Raw genomic sequence first — 22726 nt, forward strand, 5'->3', positions numbered from 1 at the left:
CAGCAAAGCTCTCCAAAGCTGCTTAAAAAGGTTGTTATGTAGGGTGCTGTGTAAGCATGGAGACCTCAGAGGAGGACTCACAAAGCAACAGTAGGGAAGGAAGTCATGAAAGTTGTTAAGGGTGGGTTAAACACATGGAGCATATGTGGGAGGGAGAGGGGACATGGAGAGAAGTAGTAAAACAGGAGATGAAAATTGAAGTCTGGGGTGCTATTCAAAAGGCTGCTTTTAATTAAAGATTTTTTTTTCCAATACATTATACAATGCCAAAATATGAAAACAAGCCATAAAGTCTTAGATTGTGAACATTTTTGTTTTCAAATAAAACTTTGGTTCAGAAAAATAATTATATGTCTCCACACATCTATAGAATACTACAGCGACTGAGTCAATGCTGTACTGTCTGTTTCTCATTGGTTAGCTTTGATGTTTGGTTATATCTAAAACAGGTCATAATAGGCTGGGATATTAAAACATTATGTTCTTACTATTCTAGTAAACAACAACTGGTAACTAAACCAAATAGCTCCACTCCCATGTTTCCACTCTAGCCGGGCTGCTGTAGCAGGTCAGCCTGTGAGCCAAAGCTCTGATGTGTAGCAAAGGAACTGGAATTCCATTTTCTGGAGTTAAAACGATGCTTAAAGACAAAGACAAAAAGCAAGTTCTCTGTGGGAAAGGGGATCGATTGCACCATGAGTTACAATCTTTACTGCCTTTCAAGGAAGGAATTCTTTTAACCAGAATAGAGGCACAGCAGCAATTAATGCCCGAGGCAGGATTAAAATGATGGGAAGAGATGCTGCACAAGCAAAGGCTTCTCAGGAGGAAAACCACTCTCTGCACTGGGGATAGATACCTGCTCTCACCATTTCTGAAGAAAGGTCCATACAACTTCTTGAAATGACATTATCTAAGAAGTCCTCAGGTAGACTCAGCTAGTACGATTTCGAGGTTATGAAGCCACGTGCTACAGAGCATATTTGCCATTCACTTGTGCTGGACTGAGTTTGTTAAATTTTGGCTTAAAAATACCATACAAAATCAGCCTAGAGAGGCTGCAAGGAGGGTAGTTGAGCTCCTCAAACCTGCCAATCTGAGGTTTGGCTGCCATAAATCTTATCAGTTTGGAAGCAATCTGTCTTGACACAATCTCCACATCCAGTCTCCAGCATTGTCCTGGTGTAATTTGAGTTGATTGCCAATTAACTTGCATTAATCATCATGACTGAAAAGCAAACAACACATTCTCAGCAAATATTTACCATGCGTCAGTCTAGCATGAAATTCGGTCATGATGGTTAATTGAGGAGATAGGCCTGTGCAATTAAAATCCGGACATTTGGGTACTGTATAGTGACTGCCACAATTCATACTGTAAGTGGTCATTGTGAATGACCTGCTAGTGCAAACAAAATTTCTTCAGATATTGTTTGAGGGATAATGGGGAAAAACCACAATCTATAATCCATTTTCCTGTACAGAAACATTCTTGTGACTTTGTTTTTGAAGCCAGCCTGTGCAGTGTCTGGTGTTTGGTGGGCAAAATTCGGCACTGAAGCTAAATCTTAAAGAAGCAGTGTTATCAGAGGTGATGGAGGAACTGGGGTTTGCAAAAAAGTGTTGATCCTTGACAATTGCACACTATATGAGCAAGAGAATTTTCAGTTTTGGCTTGACTTCAGTATGCACCCGAGGAAGAGTGTGAACACTTTCCCTGCATGTGAACACTTTGTCTGGGACCCTAAAAAACTGAGGGAAAGTCCCCTGCAGCCCCTGTGTGAGCAGTCTGGGGACTTTGTGCCTCGAGGCAGCAGGTAGCTGCATACAGCCACCCTGCAACTCTTCCCCATGGGGGCAAAGCCCTCGGCAAAGGCAGGAAATTTCATTCTAGGCAAATAATTCCATGGTCAGGATTAACTTTTATGGACTTTAAGTGGACGCTTTCTATAAATCAGAGGAATTTAAAAGGTTATAAATATAACGAAGCCCTCTAACAAGTATGGTAGCGAACATCTGTCGGCAGTTTGGCTTTACACTTAAAATTCCTGCAGAACTCCCTTCTTCAGGGCAAGATCTACTGCATTATAGTTTTCTCATCACTTAAATGCCATGCCATGCCCAGTTTGGTTTTGTTTCATATTTAATCAAAACATTCACAGAAAAGTGTTTTATGTTTTCTTCATTTTACATGAAAGATGTAAGATTAGAAGTAATGGCAGCACCTTAAAGCAAACCAGAGAAGCTTAAACAGCTGTATGTCACAGCTCAATAGCCTAATGAAATCTACAGCCTTTCTAACAAAAACAAAACATAACAACAACAAAAAAGAGATGTGTTACCTTTGCAAGGAGATGTAAGAAATTAACCATGTTTCCTTCTCATTTTTTTGAAGAGATCATCTCTGAGTATTCTGTTCTATATACCCTAACACTGATTTTCTTCATTTAAAGAAAGAAACTCACTTAAGAAGTTCCTTTTTATCCCAGATCCGTGGATATTTCTGGCTATGCACACACCAGAAGATTCTAGCATGGATCATACACAGCAGATGCTCACAGCTGCATATGCCATAAATAAAATCACAAAGTGAGGCAATGTATGTGCTTGTTAGGTGTTTACAGCATGGACCATTGCTTCTCCAAGATATTAACTGCATTAGGTCAGAGGAGTGGGTCTTCTATGTTCCAAGATGAAACATGAAGCAAAATGAGAAGAATTTCAACAAAGGGGGAAGGCTCTCGCTGTACTGCATGTACCAGGCTATTGAAGGAGTTTGGCCAGAGTATGAGTATGTCTGCAGCACATTTTGTTATTGCAGTGCAGTCTAGACACTGCTGTAATGAACAACATAATGATCCCTCCTTAGACAGTAGATAATAAACCGTCTGCCTAGAAGGTTTTGTTTTCTGCCAGCAAAGGCAGCTTGGCCTTACCTGCTAATTGGTCCCCTCCCAGAATGTGGAAACCATTTTTTGCACCTCAGAGTGAACTCAATGATACCTGCCAGCAGCCTCACGAGGTAGCCCCAAAGTGGGAGGCACGCTTAACATTGCTGAGAAAGTGATGTGCAGCCCTCATAGGAATGTTCTCCATTAAAACCAATCTACACAGAGGACAGGATAACCTTAATCCCAGCCAACTGCCAGATTTCCATTAGGTGTAAAGGACTGGAAAGCTGTTAGGGTATGGGAATGAAGTGAAGCAGTAGGATTAACAAAAAGAGATGCACACGAAAGGCAAAATAGAGAGTTTTTTTGTGTGTTTCTAAAAAAAAAAAAAAGGACCCAAATTAGAATTGAGCAAAATATCTCAAGGAAAAATGCAGTGTGTTACAGTGTTAATTACACATTGATGTGCTGAGATGCTCACGGCTCTGCAGAGTCTATCTTAAGCCTTTCTTCTTCACGTTATAAAACTGTGGAGGACTGAGGAAAACCTATGCATGATGACAAAGACAACTTTTTAACAATCCCTACATGCAACTTTAAACAATGACAACTTCTGGTTATAATGGTTTTGTATTTTATAAGAAGAATGGTACAAAAACTCTCTGACTGTGTCAATGGAAGATAATTAACTGGTCCTTAATGTCTCCTGTGGCATGTCATTGTGGATGGCAGTGCAGATCCTTCAAGGGAATGATTTAGAAAGCAATCAAAGAAATATTTCCTGATTACTATCAAAAGGAGATCCAAGTTTTGGCAGATGATGCCACAAGGTACCAAGAATGCTTTGTGCAGGGAAGAAGGACATAATTGTTTTCAGAATGTATTGGCCTTTCCTCCAAGAAATGAGACAAGAATTTCTTTAAAGGTAAGTAATATGAAGAAACTGCTGTCAGGAAACATGGTGAGAACCAAATTCATGGATTTAGATTACCTTTAGCAATTATGTTTCTGGTAGATGTCTGTTCTTTGGATGATGGGAGAAACTGGGCAAACACTTTGTCATTTTGAACGGATATTTTCTCTTGTTAGACTTCGAGCTCTGGAAGAACTCTAGCATTTGAAGAGCTCATTTGAAATCCACCCGAGACTGGAAAATGACTTGGCAGAAAGAGCAAGGATCTAGTGGGACACCATTGAAAAGAAATAACACAAATACCTGAGCAGAGAGTTAACTTTGAAACTTGTCCTCACGTGACAAAAAAATCAGGCTGCCTGAAACACAATGCCAAAAAAACACCTATTGCATGCTCCTTCCCATTGCCAGTCTGCTAACGAAAATATGCCTTTGGGGTAGATCAGAGCCAATCCCTTGGTGCAGGAACAGCAATGGGGACAGAGGCTCAAAATGCAGAGGGGATGTTTACCAAGGCTGGCACCTTGGAAAGCAGCACATGAAAGAACAGATCCACAGCAATCTCCAGGTAACTACAAGAGCACTGCTATAAAGGCATGCAGCATGCAGGATTTCTTAAAGAAAGAAGTCACAACAAATTGACAGCACTTGTTGAGGAAAGATTTGGAGTTTCTTACTCTTTCTCTATCTTGCTTTACTCAACAACAAAAGGTTCTCACCAGTTTTATTCCAGCTTCACCAGAGTTACTTTCTAAAAAATTAAGCTACAAGAAAACGAAATCATTAAGGCTTCTATCAATATGCACAGCTAATTTCGTCATGAAAGTCTTTATCAAGGAATGATATTTTTCAGCATGAACCAGGCTGGAATGTGTACATGGTACACAAGTGCCCTTCAGATTGTTTCCTCCTATATCCTTCACATGAAAATTAGATCTCTCTGCTTTGGAGAAGGGGAGAGAAGCAAGTGGTACACCAAAAGAACTAGTATTTAGAGTTCAGATTAAAAAATTAAAGATATACTAGTCTACATTATTTCGAAATGTCTGATGAAACACACTTTTCTGGTATCCAGTGAATTGGTAAAAGTCTTTCTGCTGAAAAGTTATTTCTTGTTCCGGCACAACAAGAGCTAATTCATTCTTTTGTCATTCAACAAAAGATCAGTGCTGTCTCCAATGGAGATTTCATGATCAGGGATGTTCAAAATGCCAATTTCCTAAGGCTAATAAAAAAGGCAGAAATTATCACCGCTCCTCAGAGGAAGAATATAAATAAATAAAGTCTTATCACATCAGTTCCTAACAAAACAATGCTGTACAGTTCTGCTACCTTCACCTGTAATGCATCTATGCAGCTCTAAATACACTGAGATTAAACTGGGAGGTAACTTTCTTCCCCTTGCTGCTTGAAAAATAAATGTAAACCTGGGCTGGATGGTCCTAGGCATGCGTTTTTACGTAATTACAAACTGTTTGCAGTTTGAAGCTATGGATAGATTTATTTGTATTTAATAAATTAGTCACAGTCTTCTCAGAGAATGTAAAATAATTTCAATAAAACCTCTACAGTTAGGGAAATTATTGCACTCAAGCATGGCACACAAGTATTGCACACAAGTATTTAGACAAGTTACGATGGAGATCTGAGCAAGCAGTAAATTTAATTAAATGGAATTTTTTTTAAAAGCACAAATGTAAACCTTAGAGATGGTGGCTCGTCTGATGTGCTGAGAGAAAGTTCACAGCCGAAGAATAGGCTAAGCCTCCTCCTGCATGGTGGTAAACACGGATAATGCACACAGATTCATTTTGGCTGTGCTTCAAACTTCCACCCGTTTGTTCTTAAGCCTCCCAGGACAGCTTTGAAGTGGAGGATAAAGCTCCTCTAGCACACCATTACCAAAGAACAACCTTCTGATTATGATCTCATGAAAGTGTAATCAATAACTTACACAAGTTAAAAGCGTGGCAAACAGCAAAGGTCACGTAATTGGACCTTTATTGAGTCCATGTGTTTTGCTCTTGGCTTTAACTGGCACTCCTCTATCATAAATATCTCCCCCGAAATATAAGCAATGAGCTCTCTCAAAAATTATGAAATCTCACAGCAGCTTCTGTCGGACTTGAGTCCTTCTGTGGTCTCAAAGGGTGATGCTTCCACTTGTGGGTATCTAAGTGAAAGAAAGCTTGCGGCACCTTGAAGGTGAGGCTGTTTATTTACTGCTCCACAGATAATGGTCTTTTGCATTGTACCCTAAGCAAACAAGTGATTAAAAGGTTTTGAAAAAAAAAATCAGCTCTTTTCTGACTAGTTGTTAGCGCTTCTTAGACTTCCCTAACACTGCTCTCTTTTAACATCTGCCACGTGGATTATAAATGCCTATTTTTGAAAATCCAGAGATATTTTGTAAGGTTAAAGAAAGCCTTGTGTGTTTGCTGTGTACCTGAAATCGCACTGATTTTTCTGTTGAGATAAGACCTCTGTCTGCGGGCATGTATTACTGTAATATTTCCATGTAGGAAATGAGGACCTGAGCAGTTTCTGCACACAACTTTTCTGTCTTTCAGACTGTTTGCACAGGCAGTGTCTGTACAGTTTCATTCCTGAGTTATAGTACTAGTCTGATAGACTCTTTGGAGTTAAGGTACAGCAGTCCCTGGAATTTTCCAGCAGTGAAATGAAGCATCTTCTTTAAAGCCAAGTCATCCTCAACTTCCTACACACTCGGTGGATAGAGAGCAGCATTTGCAGGTGACGATTCAGCCCAGCTCACTGGCCTGGTTGAAGCTGCTTTGGAACCACACTGGGAGTGTGGCATGGAGTTCCCTTGTCATTAGCAGATGTCAGATATTTTCATCACACCCTCAGATTTCATTATGCTGGAGTGGGGAAGAAACTAAGCTGTGAAAAATTGGATAGAAGGTGGTTTCACCAGACCGTGGCCCCCAAATAGGACATGCACGTTCCTGATGGTACTGTCAGTGCCACCAAGCAGACAAAATGAAAATGAACAATCCACACACGTGATTCCACCCCCAGAAATGTGATCTTGCTATTGCTTATGAAGTTAAGCACTGGGAATAATGCAAGTTGACTCATGTTTGTCGTGCTTTTAAGCTTGAGTTTAAAGCTCCAGGTTTCTTTGGAGCAGCACCAGATTATGAAGACATTCCTGAGTGCAGTTGGGGAGCTGTACTCTTCACATGGAAAATGGCATACCTCTCAGCAATGTGAGAAACATGCCAGGTACTTCACAAGCCTTTCTGCCTGTGGCATGCCACTAAGGTGTACTGTGCAGATGAATTGAGGGCAGGCTGCACATCTGCTTTCAAGTGGCTGTCTTGTCACAGCTTTGGAAAACGTTGCCCAAAGAGTTACAGAAGAGAGTGGACAGGTCTGCTGCACCAGGAGGCTTTTGTGATCATACAGGGTATGCATGGCCTGTCTTGGCTGTTTTGGTGCAAAGGTGAGGCTTGTGCTCTGCTACTTTTGCTGCCAAGCTGCTCAAGCAAAGCAGACTGGATCAAGAGAGCCTGACACTCCTCCTGCAGCCTTCTCAGTTTCGGTGGTGCACACAGCATATGGGCTCCCTCATGTGGATCTCCTCAGACGTACCAGAGGAGGACCAGGCAAGCACAGCTTGGAGCGGGAGGCCCCAGGAGCAGCTCCCCAGCCCTGCCTGGGGGGCCAGGGAAGGATGGAGCTCCTCTCTGCACCCCTCTCCCACTGAGGAGGGAAGGATGCGCGGGTGTCTAGACAACGGGATTAAGTTATGGAACATGCAAACTATTTGCAAACTTTTAAGGCTCTGAGAAACAAAGCTATTTTTTTTTTCCTTCCCTAAACCACTTATGGTAATAAAAGAAAGTTTGGAGAATTCTTATAGTATCCAGTCAAACAGTCAAAATTCAGGAAATACCAGTGAATGATGCTGTATGCAAGACTTAATGCTGTCTCCTTGTTTTTACAGGACATTAAAACCTCGTTAAGTATATGATCCCATACTACCTCTCAATTAAGACACACAACTTTGTTCAGCTTCTTCAAAAACTGAGCATCTTACAAACCTGGAGAAGTGGTGCTGAAGTCCTGCAGGTTTCCTCAGAGCAAGGGGCTGTTATAAACGCTGAGTAGCCTTTGAAAGTCTGGCCCATTAAGTCAACCGGATGCATTAATATGCAGATACACAGCAAACCACACGGTTGCACGCTGTGCAGTACAAGACTTGAAGAGGTCTAGGGAAAATATGCTTGCACATAGAGGCCAACTACCTTAATTTAATAGCTTGAAGAGGTCTAGGGAAAATATGCTTGCACACAGAGGCTGACTACCTTAATTTAATAGCTTCTGCTGTAACCTTTTGGCTATATCTAACAAACTGAGATGCATATGAACTGGAGGTGGCAGAAACTGGGATGCTGCAACTTGTTGAACACAAGATTTGTTGGAAATGTTTTTTTGGGAAATGCGTATGGTAGAAAATTGTCAAACCCAAATCATGTTGGTCATATGCACATAGACACCTGCATTTTCAAATACAGATTTTTTAAAGTAGTAGAAATCTGTTTTCAGAAATATGACGGTTTAACTGCAGGCTATTAACATACTCCAAAGGACAACAGGTGAACAACACACCTCAGTGAGAAGGTGGATTTTCCATGTTATCCTGAAAGATGTGTTTAGTTAACGAGTGAACGTTCAATGGGTGGGCTGTACAAATTTCAGTCCAAGGCTTTACTTCCTATGCATTGGGAGTGCTCAACAGCTCATCTTGCACTTGCCAGAAATATAACTTAGATTTTACAATAGGAACTAATTTAACCACACCATTACTAGACCTTCTGGATTACCTGTGATATTAATGTGTGAAACAGTGGTGCAAACTCTCATAATCCAGTATCAGTTCAATAAATTCTGCTCAGACTGTAAGAAAAGCTGCAGCCCTCCTTCCCCTGTCTCAGCATGTTTAGGGAAACCTCTGGACTGGCTGCTTCCTCCATTGTCCCCTCTCCTGTGAAGCAATAACCAGACACAACCCATGCAGGAGACTCACACAACTGTCTCTTCAGACCAGAGAGGATTAGTTTGGGGATCTTATTTTGTTTTGATTAGAGAGGTTATAAAAGAATCAGAGAAGGAAGAAATTTGCAATGTCATTTTCAGAGAAGGACAACGGCTGTCCCTTTGTCTCTCACTCACAAAATTTGCTCTCTGCTTCCCACTCTTCACGAGTCCTCTGGCCTGGGGAAGAACCTGGCTATGCCCCATCCCCTACTCTAAACCAAGAAGGGGGCAAAGACCTTACTGCACTTATCCCAGTCTTTGTGCATGGGTACAAGGGAGACGTATAAAACCAGAGACAGAAATTTCTGTTTGAGAAATGTTAGGGGTGGAAAGAGGTAGAGAAACAGATTTCATGAGAACTTGCAGATGCTTCAAGCTCTATGCCTCCAGGTAACCATGCACCCTGCCAGCAAACTTCAGGATTTCTTATCCTTTTAAATATTTCTCCATTAACCTAAGCGATTGAACTTGTACTAATGAATTATATTTTACAGGATGAGAAAAACTCACTTTTGGATGAATAAAGCTCTTATATAAACAAGTTAAATGCTTAGAAATGTTTTAAACATTGCAATTACACTGTGAGGTTTCAGTTAATTGCTGTCTGAACAAACCACAGTAACAGTGGCAGCATGGCACCCACTACATAAATGATGAAGTTTACCTGACTGCAGATGTTTGGCTGCACGATTTTGAAGGAACCATTAAGTAAGCAGCATATTCACACTGACATGATTCAAATGTGAACTCTGTCAGTGGGCAGGATAACACACAGACTTCATCCCATCAGAAGAATGCTGTTGTTACATCAAATGAAATAGTGAAACCCCAGTGGTCCCTGATGTGATGCTTTCTGTCTGGGAGGGACTGTGCAAGCTTCTGCACCCTGTACCTACCACCATCACATCACAGCTCTGACTGGAAGGGAGCAATGTCTTAGGTCCTAAGCTTTCAGCTGTGCTCCCTTGCCAATGCAGAAATCTGATCAGGTCTACTCAATCTGAATAGATGTTCCTGTGCAAAACTAAAAGGAAGGGGGAAAAAAATAAAACAGCACCATATATATATATAATATATATATATATCTCAACCAAGATAACGAGCAACATGCCCTGCTAGTAAATTATTTCCCATCTCTTGATGTGACTATGCATATCATCTGTTGCTTGTGATTACAGATCCAGATAACTGAATTTCTCCTCTCTTTTCTCTCTGACACATCCTGATGTGCTCTGTGTGCAACCTGTCTGTTCTCCCTGAAGGTCCCTGCCTTGAATCCTGCAGGCACGTAGCTGCTTGCAGCTACTCAATGTACGTGTGGCTTCACAAGGAAAAAATAAATTTGGTTCAGCCTGGTCACTCAAGTGGACTCTGTTTCAACAGTTTGATTTATTTCCCAGAACCTCTGCAAGAAAGAGAACTGGCTAAGGCTCAAACCTGGAAAAATGAGAGCAGTGTTTACTGAAGTTTAAAAGGAACAGACTGAAGGTGGTACTTGTACTCCTTACTGAAGCTGTTCAGTGGACTTGATTATTTGCTTATGTGGTTTTTAGTCTCAGATTCCCATTGAGTATATCAATATTCACACATTCGCAAGCTGAGAGCAAGTAGGTGGATTGCAATGAGCAAGTAGGCTCACTGCAGGTAGAGCCTATCTTCTCCTGCTCATCAAAAGATGGTGATCTCCCCATGCCTTCCTCATGAAAACAGGTTCATAATCACAGGACTGAAAGCTGTGAAGTGGTTCTCTGTTCTGATGGCCAGGATGGTCCAAGAGCCTGCCATCTCCTCCTCCAGCCAACCATCACTGCAAGGGCTGGCTCTGCTGCTCTTGCTACCGGTCTCTCTGTCTGAGTGCTCAGACCTGGTGACAGGTCTTCTCATTAGTGGGCTGCTGTTTGGGGAATTTATTTTCCCTGGTGCTGGGCCAAACCCTGAGGCTGGGAGATTGCCAGGTTTGATGTCAGGCATATTTATTTCCTTTAGCATCGGCTAGGTTGAGCTAGCTCTTTATCCAGGCTAAGGGGTAACTTCAGAGGATTTGTGGGAGCAGTTCTGAACGCACTGTTTGGTCTCTAAGTTATTGATTGCAGTATTTGGCAGTGATGGCAGCAAGTGCTGGAGCAGCTGGAAGGTAATTGCCCACTTCTCCTTGTATGGCCAAACAGGCTGGGTTCCACCAGTCGGTTACAAAACAAAGCACACTTTCATACATAGATGGAAAAAAAATCAGGGTTTTTCTTGTTCGGCTGAAACAAATCCACCTCAAATCTTTGTAAGCCTTTACTAAGGCATGTCTATCCCCCAAGTGTCTCTTCTCCAAGTCAGGCAGACTTGTCAGGCTAACTCCTCAGCATTTCTGTGTAGCTAAGTGGTCTCCTATGAACAGGCTTTAAATAAGCACATACTGTGGTGGATTTTGGATATCATAGATGTATAAAGTCTTCTCAGTGCCTTCATACAACAGTATCACTGTCTTTGCTTCATTTGTAATATTTTCTGAGGCAGATTTTTGTTTGCTGCTTTGCTGTGATTGTACAAGGCAGTCTCAGTTTTGTGTTAGCCCATTCTGTGTTTATGACTGGCTTGGTGCATGAGAGGAGAGCAGTGCATTTTGTTTGTCTTGACTTTAGGAAGGCTTTCAACACAGCCTCCCACAACATCCTCACAGAAGAAGCGAAAAAAGTGGAATTTCTGTAGGTGGACTCTGAGGTGGACTGCTGCATTGCTCGGCTCAGGGGGTTGTGATCAGCAGCATGAAGTCCAGCTGGAGACCAGTCAGTAGTGGTGCACCTCAAGGGTTCATACTGGATCCCAGACTGCTTAACATCTTCATTAATGACCAGTATGCTATGACAGAGAGCACCCTCAGCAAGTCTGCATATGACACAAAACTGAGAGGTGTGGCTGGTACGCCAGAAGGTTGTGCTTCATTCAGGGGGACCTTGACAAGCTGGAGAAATAGGCTGGCAAGAAGCTCAACAAGGGGAACAGCAAAGTCCTTTGCCTGGGGAGGAACAACCCCATGTAGCAGTACACACTAGGAGCTAATCAGCTGTGAAAGAGTTTGCTAGAAAAGGTCCTGGGGGTCCTGATGAACATAAAAATGACCATGAGCCAGCAACATTGCGTGGGTGGCAAAGAAGGCCAATGGCCTCCTGCGCTGCATTAGGAAGACTGTTACCAGCAAGAAGATTCACAATTTCTTCTTCTCATAATTGTTCTCATCTACTCAGTCCTGGTGAGGCATATCTGTAGTGCTGGGTCCAGGCCTGGACTCTCCAGTACAAGAAAGGCATGGACATACCACAGAGAGACCATCAGAAGGGCTTGAAGGGATGGGAACATGCCCCGCAGAAGTTTGAAAACATGACTGTTTTGACCTATTTTAGCTCTTTCTTCAATTAAATAAGTGTAAGGAAAGAAGTGGCTCTTCATCAGGTTCTCCTCCAGTCTGCCAGGTCTCGTTAAAGGCTGGGAGGGCCAGCACCACAGTCAGGCCCTGGAGGACTGTCAGCTCACACACATCAGCTGCCAAGGTGCTACCCAAGGGGAAAATGTGTCAGACCTCAGTGCCTGTGTACCCACTGAACTGGGCTTCTGTTACTTGACACAATGGGCTCAGCCCAAATTGTCACAGATAGCCCAGACACTTTTTGTGCATGGGTCTGAACGATATTTTACGTGGGAAGAGGCAGTCTTTCATTACATTGTTACATACATTTTATTACAATCACAGTTAATTACAGCTGAGATTTCAAAATGTCAGTTTCCACAAACCAAAGAGAAGGGAAAAAATGTGAAGTTAACCACACATTTAGAAACTTACCCAAAATGTGATTGATTTTGTGTTTCTTCAATTTACCTTACAATTTTCAAAAAAGGCACTTACGTAACAGAAAATACCAATAAAACTATCTTCTGCTTTTACTGAAATGTATACCCATACCCCCAGATATCTACTGAACTTTATGCACATAATTCATTGCAAAGGACGCTGTTGGTTTTGTTACAAAAAACTAAGGATTGCACTGCAACTGTCTTTGCTGTTGTTCTTTTCTGTGCGCTTTGGGTGACTGCGTTTTCCACTATGTCTGGGATGCATTCTGTTGTAGTGAAGAGTTTGGCCACAAATAAACAGTTTCAGTTCCCTGAACCTTAAAAAAGAAACAAACAAACAAAAACAACTAAACAACAAATTCCAATATGGTTGAACAGAGAGGTTGAATAAAAGAGACTGATAGAAATCAAATAGCATCTTTCAGAAAGTGGAATTTGAATGAAAAAGGGAGATAAATAAAAAACAAACCTTGGCAAACTAAATGTAAAACCACAATAAGGTAAATAAAAAATATTTTGGGATGCATTTTCTTGAAAGCTTTCAAAATGCTAATAAAATCGTTTTGAGAGCAGACCACTGTCAAGTCAATGGGGCTAACAGCTGAAGACAGAGCAAATAAAACCTCACTGAAAAAGACAAGTGTGAAAAAGCTAAATGAATGTTTTGCACTTGTGCTCGTGGAGGAAAACTTTAGTAAATTCCTACACTAGAGCTTTACTTCATGAAGCTTAAGGGGTTGTTTCAAACTGAAAAGTCATTAACAGAGCTTTTTGAGGGTGCAGGACAGGGTGGAGAATAGTGACAAATTGTATGAACCAGGTGGTGTAACCTAAGAGTTTGGAGGTAGTCAATATTATACTGCAGAGATCCCACGTGTTGGGACAAAACTTATTGTTAGAGGAACATGTCAAGAATAACGCCAATTTTTGCATAAGGCTCTGATAGGGACTTGGAGAGCTAAGTGACATCTCTGCTAAGGAAAAGGGCACAAAGAGTAGACACACAACTCAGAATGACATCTAGGGAAGGCAGAGCAATGCATCTTCAGGATCCAGTAAGATCTCAACAAGTATATAGGAACGGCCTGGTCAGTACTGCCTAGCTGGGTTTCTAAAGGGATTTTCACAATGACACTCACAGAAATTATCACATTCAAAGCAAAAGGAAAAGCAATGTTTCACACAGCACATACAAAGTTGTACAAGGTGCTTGCCTCTGCACCCATCTCTTCCCAGCCAGGCCATAACACAACAGTCAAAAAACGCAGTCTCCCTACACCCAAACCTGCATCCAGTTTCCACACCAAAGGCTCCCTTAGACAATTAGTTTCCATTACTTTTGTAACAGGGAAAGCAGATTGCAGCTACATTAAAATGAAAACTCTGGGGTACTTTGGCAACTCATTGCTGCTGTGAGCAAAGGTACACAATAGTTAAAGCTAAGTTCAACTTGGTGCAAGTACTTAGTATGCTGCTTTGAAAGTTCTGGATCACACCATATCCCTCATGTCTGTGCATGGACTAAGAAAAAGGTGGTTTCATATATTTATATGTACATAGGTCACTTTGCTAGAAGCATGTCATTCATGCTTGTTCCAAAGTCAAGCTACACCAAAAAACTCCATGGGAAGCCTGGTACCAATAGAAGTAAATACATTAAGAAATTCTTCCATTTAGTTTTCATTATGGTTAGTTTGTTCTTTTAATTCCATGGCATTACTTGTAATGGCATTAACTTCAGGCCACTAAAAACATACTTAAGAAATTGCCTCTGAAAAAGAGGTGATGTTGACAGAAAACATTGTCATTTGCATAAAGGAGATGAAAGCCAAACATCATGGATTTTATATTTCAGAAAAACTGTTAGCAATATGGGGAGAAAAATCTGTACACATTCACAAAATACAGTCTTGAAACTTTGGGGTGCCCTGTTAGTTCCAGTGCTTTTCAACAGTTGTGTTGTACAGCGCAACTACTACTGTAAAAGTAGTGAAAATATTTTATTACTTAAGCTTTTTTGTTAAAAATGTATTAGAATATTTATAGCAAGGATAAACAATGGGAATCTTGAAGAACAGTTTATTTAACACAGCTTTACACTGCTGTGTAAAAAGAATAATTGTGTAGTTTACACATATACCATGTAAATTACTATGGAAACCAGATGTAGCTTACACTACAAGGTGCCTTGTAACTCATCTCTGCTGAGCAATAAATCCCCCCTTTACTTCTTGGCCAAACTTTGAGAAACTTTACTGCTGTTTTCTATCAGCAGATACAACAGATGGCTGGCACATGCCTGCTTTACTAAGTGAAGTGGGATCTCTACAGCATTACTTTGATCCCTGGTGGCATGTCTACAACACTGAGATGCAAAATACCACAGCTGAACAGAATCTAAATATTAAAGGTTTGGAGCTGTGTTCTCGATAGGCGAGCCCCCTGTCTAAAAATCATGCTCACAGTATGTAAACATCTTCACATTCCACATTGAAATTTTGGTACAGAGGTCAGAAAACAAAGTATTTCCTCTGTTTGGTGACATGAAAATGCAGTAAAGGTACTACTGGAAATCCAGGGAAGATACTACTGTAAATCCCAGGAGTACAAGTTTACGTGATTGCCTTGACCAAAATTCCAGACCAGCCATAGGAAAAATAACGAGCTGTGAGTATTAGGCACTTCTTAAGCTGGAAAGCATCACTGTAATCACTGGGTATGAATAAGATATTTACAAAAAGTTTGGCAGTCTCTTTGAAAAACGTTTCCTTTGAAGAATTATTTGTTTTGAAATTCACTGTTCTTTGCTTTCTTTTAGTTCATCAAGCAAACAGTAATGTTTGAAAGGAGCACCCTATTGTCACAATACTGCCTTTAAATCTGTAGTTTATTAGCTTTCCTCAGGTCAGAGAAACAAAAATTCTCCTGGCATAGCTGGTATTCCTTTTTATCTTCACAGTCAAGCTAGGTCTTGGCAATATAAGGTAATCCCAGAGGCATCACTGAGCTGTTTGGGGTTGATGGTCACATTGCTGACATCAGAATTAGCCTCCAAGAGCTGTAATTATATCTCTTTCCTAAGCTCCAGTTCAAAATATGGAAATGATAGTGGAAAATATACTTGGTGTATACACTAGTATACAAAAATATATATATATATACATGTATAGAAATGTATATGAATGTATAGAATATGTATAGAAAATATACACTAGTGGTGTATATCCTCTCTCCCTAAGAGGTGGGTATCATTTCCCTTTACTCATGGTTATCAATAACGTTTTGCACAGAGGTATCCCAGTTTTTCCAGCAGGTACAGATTTCATTGCATCATGTATCAGCCCTGAGGAATACGTGCTGGGATGTCCCCTTTCCTCCTGTCTCTAGGGCTTCCCTGACCAGAAGCACTCCCAGACTCCCAGACCAAAGGCATGTCCCCAACATCTTCCTATGCAGATTTACCTTTTTATTTATCTATCTATTTATTTATTTATTTATTTTGGATATGGTTTTCCCCCACCTACCCTCACTCACGTCAAGTTAATTTTCTTGCTATCAGAAATGCCACAGAAAGTTAATCAATGTACTGGTGTTCATGGATTTGGAGCTTAAATAAGCTTCTAAGCGCTGTTGAGATGACGTTATCACCACAACCTTTGGTACCTTCCAGTGGTTTCCCTGGGGTGAAACATGGAGTACCAGTTAGCATAATAGGGTCTGTTCTTCTCTCTGGGAAGTCTATAAGGGCAATCTTTCCCATAGGACAAGAGCCCAAAAGCCATTATTCTCTCTTTTGTAAAACAAACAAACAAACAAAACAAACAAACAAACAAACATACAGAATACATGTAAGAGCATGAAGCAACACCAGTGAGTTTTAGTGGTTACACGGACGGTTACTGTATGCTATATAGTACCACTAATTTTTTGTTTTTGTAATCTTCCCTATCAAGGGCCAATCTTTCTAGTTGCCAATTCACTGATAACTTTTTTTTTTTTTTTTTTTTTTTTTAAACAAAACACAACATCTGTAATTATATGTTAAAATTCTCAGGTAGAAACATAAAGTGCATAAAGACATAGTGATCCCGTTCTGCAGCTCTCTAGCCTCTCATATTCCCTGCTTGCCTCATCTTGACTTAGCCAGAAAAAAACAGGGATTCAGCATCTGGAGATACTTACATTTTGGGATTTCCCTAATATTTCCTAATACTTAATTAGGACTAATGGAACAGGGATTAAAAGCAACAAGTGTTTTTCTTTGATTAATATTTTCCAGTGAAAACAGCTTTAACTGTCTGTTATCATACACCAGTCACAGCATTAGAAACATAACATCCAAATGCAATGGGATTTTACCACTTTACACAGCATGCAGCCATAATGCAGTCCTCAAAGCGTGGCATTCAACATGCATTTTTGACCTAGAACCTGGACAGAGACAGCAGCACAGGACAGAGAAGAGAAGCATTGCCACTCTCTGGGTTGGATTGCTTACTAACCCACACTTTATGTGGCTGTTTATCCCAGGACCAGGTAGTTGTGACCTGCCCACGGGATATTTATCCCCACAGGTGCAAGCAGGGACACAAGGTGTGTGGCAGGGGAGACTTGGCCCCACAGTGCTCCCTCCCTCCCTGCCTGCCTTGGTGATCCCAGGGCTAGGAACTGTGTCAGGGCACTGACATGATCTCCTGTACACACTCAGGAGAAGTCTGGTATCTACAGACCCAAAAGGGGTCTAGATACTGCTAGGGGCTGTGGCAGATACCATTGCCAGCCCCCAAAACCTCGGAGTCCTGGAGAAACGTCTTCAAATCTCAAGTGGGATACAAGAGTAAGAGGTCTGCAAGGCACAAGACACAAGACTCACATAAGAAAAAGTTTCAGTTTTCATTTTTTGCCAGATAGGAGACAACTGGATGCTAGTTAATGGCTGTTTTACAGGAAGCAGTCTAGTACTTCAATGTCTTATGTGCCCTTCTTCTTTCGAAAAGTAATAGTGTTTTTGCATTTTCCTCTCCTCTCCTCTCCTCTCCTCTGTCTTTCCTCTCCCTTTCCTTGACATAGGAAGTTCCCGGACAAAAAATTGTTCTGACAGAATAAAAGTAGCAGGTGTTTAACATTTTCCTGGATGTCAGGGAATGTCTTCTAAGACATTCAGGGATGTCAGGGATGTCTTCTAAGAACCTTTGTATCTAAAAACTAAACACTACCATGATAAACCACTGGTAACACCTACAGTCTCATCTCTCCCCTTTACAAAATATGGGAAATTCTGGAGAAACTCTTTTCTTTTGTCACAAGCAACTTTTATGCTACTCCAGCTGTGCCACTGCTGTGGGCACTGTCCAGTTAAGATGTATAAAATGGTTCCTCAGTGAGCATTGTTGCCCCATGGGCAGCAGAAACCCTCGTGTTTGTTCCTGTTCCTTCTCACCAGGTAAAGGCTTGGGTGGCACGGGGACAATCAGTGACCTGCTATCCCCACAGGATCACAAGAGCTGTGGGGAACAGGCAGCTGTACTTGAGCACCTCTAAGGGGCTGCAGAAACCAACAGGGCTTGTAGTGCTACCAAAAAGTAGATGGTTTCTCTAGGATATAAGTCCATTTCTTAACCCAGCTCCTAAAACACCAGAGGGCTAAAATCCCTTCCCTAGCTTAGGCTGCTGTTTGAAACCTTGCCCTTCATCTGCAGACCTGCATCAGTATTGAAATATCCACAGCCATGAGAGCAGAGTGCCAAAGTTTGTATTGACTGCACACACAGATGCGCTGGTGAGGAGGAGCTAGGTGGGATTATGAGATCTGCGAAGGTAGAGTCTCTCCATTTTAGTACTTTTTTGACCCATAAAGATCTAAAAGGTAACACTGTTGTAGGAACAGGGATATTGAATATGTTGCTTTAACCATTTATGTATTTCATTTGCAAATTTTCTTCTGTCTAACAGGAATTCAGTAATTCAGCAAAGAGGAGGAGGAAAAATTGGTTAAACAGCTTTGCTGCAGCTCGGAAGGGGTTTTTCACAGAGAACACTTCTCTACATTGTCTTTAACCTGCAACTCTCTTCCAATCTGTTACAATTGCCTTTCCCTAACGAGCTGTCTGAAGGCAGCCAAAGAGGGAGAACAGAGCACAAGAAAGAAGGACAAGAGAAGAGGGACAGGGCTCAATCTGACACCTCGAACCTCCTTTCCAAAAAGAGGTATTTTCATCATGTACAATAACAGATGTTGATAGAGAAACAGCAGGGAATACAGTCCTGAAACACACCAATTATTCCTGGTTATTTAAATCCCACCCCTAGGCATACAAACTCTTTTTCTTTGTAAAGCTGGATGGGAACTCCAACAACCTTGAGCCGGTCTCTCTCCATATCCCCTCCCTCTCTAACAGAGGAGGTAAAGTGTTTTGGGAACTCAAAGACATTGTGAGGACAGCAGAAATTACAAGAGCCTCAGACAAGCCAAAGCCAAACAAGTCCTGTAGCTAGAAAGAATGATTTAAAACAACCAAAACCACAACCAAATTTGTTATGCTGCAATCAGCTGAATTATACTCCCAATTTTCACATTTTTTAGTGAAGGTATATATTGTTTTATCTTTACCAAGCTCTTTATGATAAAATAAAATATAGAATGTATGAAAAAAAACAAACAAACAAACAAACAAACAAAAAAACATAAAAACAATGTTCAGCACTGTAAAAATGAATTCATTTTCTCCATAACGTTTGCTAGGATGGATTTTTTCAGTACCCATGATAACTTGGGCTAACGTGGTTCAGCTTTGTGCCCAAGTAACACATGTTGTCAGCGTGTCAAACCGTGTTTGCTCATGAAGGCGCATCACCAAAGCTTATCTTTTCAACAGAGGAATCTGGGAGATGTGGGCTCGCTGTGGATTTGGGGGGTTAAAGGTCCTAAAATGAGGTGTGCACGAGAGAACCATCTTCACCTCTCAGAACCTCAGGTGCAGGGGTTGGAGGAGCAGGGGTCGGAGGGCGACCCCAGCTCAGGGGGACCGGCTGCCTCTAGGGTCACCCCCGAGCTGGGGCTGCCTGGCCACAGCTCGGCTTGGGGAGCAGTGAGGTGCAGTGGGGCGCAATGGGGCGCAATGGAGAGCAATGGGGAGCAATGGGGTGCCCCGGAGGGGCTTCCCCAGGGGGAAGAGCAGCACCTGCCTGGCTCCGCATCCCGGCTCCGCACCTACCCGTCCCGTCGCCTGCCAGGTGAAGTTCATGGCGTGGATGTTGACGGGGATGGCGGGCATCCTCTGCTGGGCTTTCCTGAAGTCGTGAGTGAACGGGGCCATCTTCCCCTCGGACACGATCAGGATGTCCTCCTCGAAGCCTGCGAAGGGCAGAGGAGGAAGGGAGCGATGCAGGGCGGCTGCGGGAAGCCCTCCGCGGCACCCCGGGCGGGCAGGGGACCCCGGCTTACCGATGAGGACCCGGGCTTGCTGCGCCTCGATCCACAGGTACAGCGTGTCGGGCTGCCGCCCCGCCGCCCGCAGGCTGCACAGGCTGAGGGCACCGCAGAGCAGCGCCGCGCACAGCCGCCCCGCCGGGGCCATGCTCCCCGCTCCGCTTTGCTTTGCTCCGCTTTGCTTTGCTTTGCTCCGCTTCGCTCCCGCTCCGGCTCCGCTCCGGCTCCGCCCGCCCTCTGCCGCTGCGGGGCGGGAGGGACGGGAGGGACCGGGCGGGGCGGGGCGGGGCGAGGGGGGGCTTGGGGTCACCCCCCCAACCCGTGGGAACACGTATCCCCCGTAGGAACCCCCCCAAAGGAGCATCCCCCCCGTGGGAGCACCCCCTTGGGAGCACATCCCCGTGGGAACCCCCCTATGGGAGCATCCCCCCCGTGGGGAACCCCCCGTGGGTGTCCCGCGGGGATGCCCGTGGATTTTGCGGCTCACGGTGCGTGGCCCTGTCCCTCTCCTGGAGCTGCAGCATCCCCACAAGTGACAAAGGTGGGTTTTGGGGGAATAAATCCCCGCGTGGGGCCGGCCGGCACACGCCGTGCTCCAGCTGGGGGTCGGGGCGCGTATGGTGAAAGGAGGAAAGGGGTTTTTTTTGGGGGGGGTAGCTGGAAAACATCAAAACGTTGCCATTTAGGCAGAAAGCGGGACTCGTCCTAGGGAAGCTGAAAGAATTTTTCTGTTCAAAAAGTTATTTAAACAGAGCCGCGGGTTTTAAATCGAAAACAAATATATATAGTAAATTGTTTCTAAATTTTCTGCGTCCTTTCAGAAGGAATATATATATATATTATTTTTGGGGGGTTAAAATATATATATTGGTTAATATATATATATTAACCAAATCTAACCAGAATAAAGTTAAAATAACCCCCCTAACTTTCCCCCTGTAACACTCCAGCAGGGCGCTGGAGATTATTTTCTGCCTCTGAGTGTTTCCCTGGATGCTCCTGCGCTCCATCCCATCCCGGTGGCGGGGCTGCAGACTCTCGGTTAATTAATTATTGCTTATCCTGATCAGCCACCTGGGCACAGCTCCGGGCAGCGCCGTGGAGCTGTCCCGCCTCGGCTTCAGCCTCTGCTCCCCCGGCAGCCTCCGTGCCGAGGCCGCCCTCTGCCGGCAGCGGCCTCCGGGACGGGCGGTCAGGGGAGGCTTCGAAGTAACAAAATAAAAATAAAATAAAATAAAATAAAATATAGAAAAGGAAATGGAAAGGGGAAGGGAAGGGAAGGGAAGGGAAGGGAAGGGAAGGGAAGGGAAGGGAAGGGAAGGGAAGCCCACACCACATAAATTTATATCATGAAGAGACCCACGATATCTACAGGTGAATGGATATTAATTATTTCAGAAATGTTACCTCTAATGGATTTGATCTTGTGCTCCCATGTAGATTTTTTTTTTAAATTAAATATATATATATTTTTTTCATAACTCCAACTTACACAAGCAATATTAAGTTTGCATCTACAGAGGAAAGCAGTGAGGAGAAATTATATCTGAATGATAACACTTTTAGGAAGAGGTTAAAAGAGGACCTCAATATCGGAAGAATTTTGTATATTCTAATACGGTGCATTGTGTTCTTATTTATTACTTAAAGGGGCTTCCTTGAGATCTGGCAGCGGAGTGGAATTGGATTGCCAAGTAACAGCTCTGGAACAGCATCATCTCTGCAAATGCAGTGGCACAGCACAAACTCTCCTGTGTAGAAAATGCCACAGTGATCTGCTTAGATTCTGCAGAAATAAGTGATGCTGACTGAAACATTGCTCGGTGGGTAGGTACTTGTGCCTGCAGAGTGTGTGAGGTGCTTGCACCTCGTGCACCCCTCCTCCAGCTGCACCTGCAAGGCTCAGTGCAGGGGCTGGGCTGCTGCAGGGCACTGCCTGCTGCCCTGGGCTGCTTTCCTTTTAGCACCATGAGGACATACATTGAGGATACAGCCTGCAAAGCTTGTATTGAAGTGCAAAGAGATAGATCTTGATTTTCTTCTTGATTCCTTATTTAAATGCCCCTTTATCCCAACTCCCATTCCCGTCTGCTCCCTATGGATAGCCGACGGGAATATACTTGGAAAAGCTAAACTTCTGTGGTTCTTTATTTAGTGACGTGGGAAACATACATGAAAAGAGAACTATTTTGTGAATGTGGCTGCAAGTCCCACTCACTTGCATAGGAATGCATCTATGGTGTATTTGTGGCACGCTCTGATCTTCATTGCAGCTGACAGCATCCCCCTGATGACAGCCCTGGAATGAATGAAGGGATGGTTTGAATGATGATACGTCGAGGGAGGGATATGCAAGTCAGAGCCTGATGCCCTTTGATCATCACTGATGATTCATAAAAAGAGAAAAGGGCATAAATAATAATATTAATGGGCATAAATACAGCCTGAGGTGATAATTTTCATCCCCCAAATTATACATTCTGCTTCCCCTCAGATGTGTAGAAATGGTAAATACATCTGTACTTGTTTGTTTCTTTGCGGTGAACATCAGTAGGTAATAACTAACATCTGCATCATTTCAATAGG

At 42.8% G+C, this 22726-nt stretch overlaps 1 protein-coding gene across 1 annotated transcript in view; it reads right to left on the minus strand.

Annotated features, from left to right (window-relative positions):
- The window catches only part of WIF1 (WNT inhibitory factor 1), a 39781-nt gene extending 19493 nt beyond the window's left edge, over positions 1-20288 (minus strand). The window contains exons 1-2 of the mRNA XM_032199324.1: positions 20156-20288; positions 19926-20065 (exon numbers count right to left, since the gene is read on the minus strand). Coding sequence (XP_032055215.1) covers positions 19926-20065; positions 20156-20288 — 273 coding nt within the window. The remainder of the gene's footprint in view (positions 1-19925; positions 20066-20155) is intronic.
- Positions 20289-22726: the final 2438 nt, after the last annotated feature.

Source organism: Aythya fuligula, chromosome 1 (genome assembly GCF_009819795.1).
Source record: "Aythya fuligula isolate bAytFul2 chromosome 1, bAytFul2.pri, whole genome shotgun sequence".
In the NCBI taxonomy this organism is placed as follows: domain Eukaryota; kingdom Metazoa; phylum Chordata; class Aves; order Anseriformes; family Anatidae; genus Aythya; species Aythya fuligula.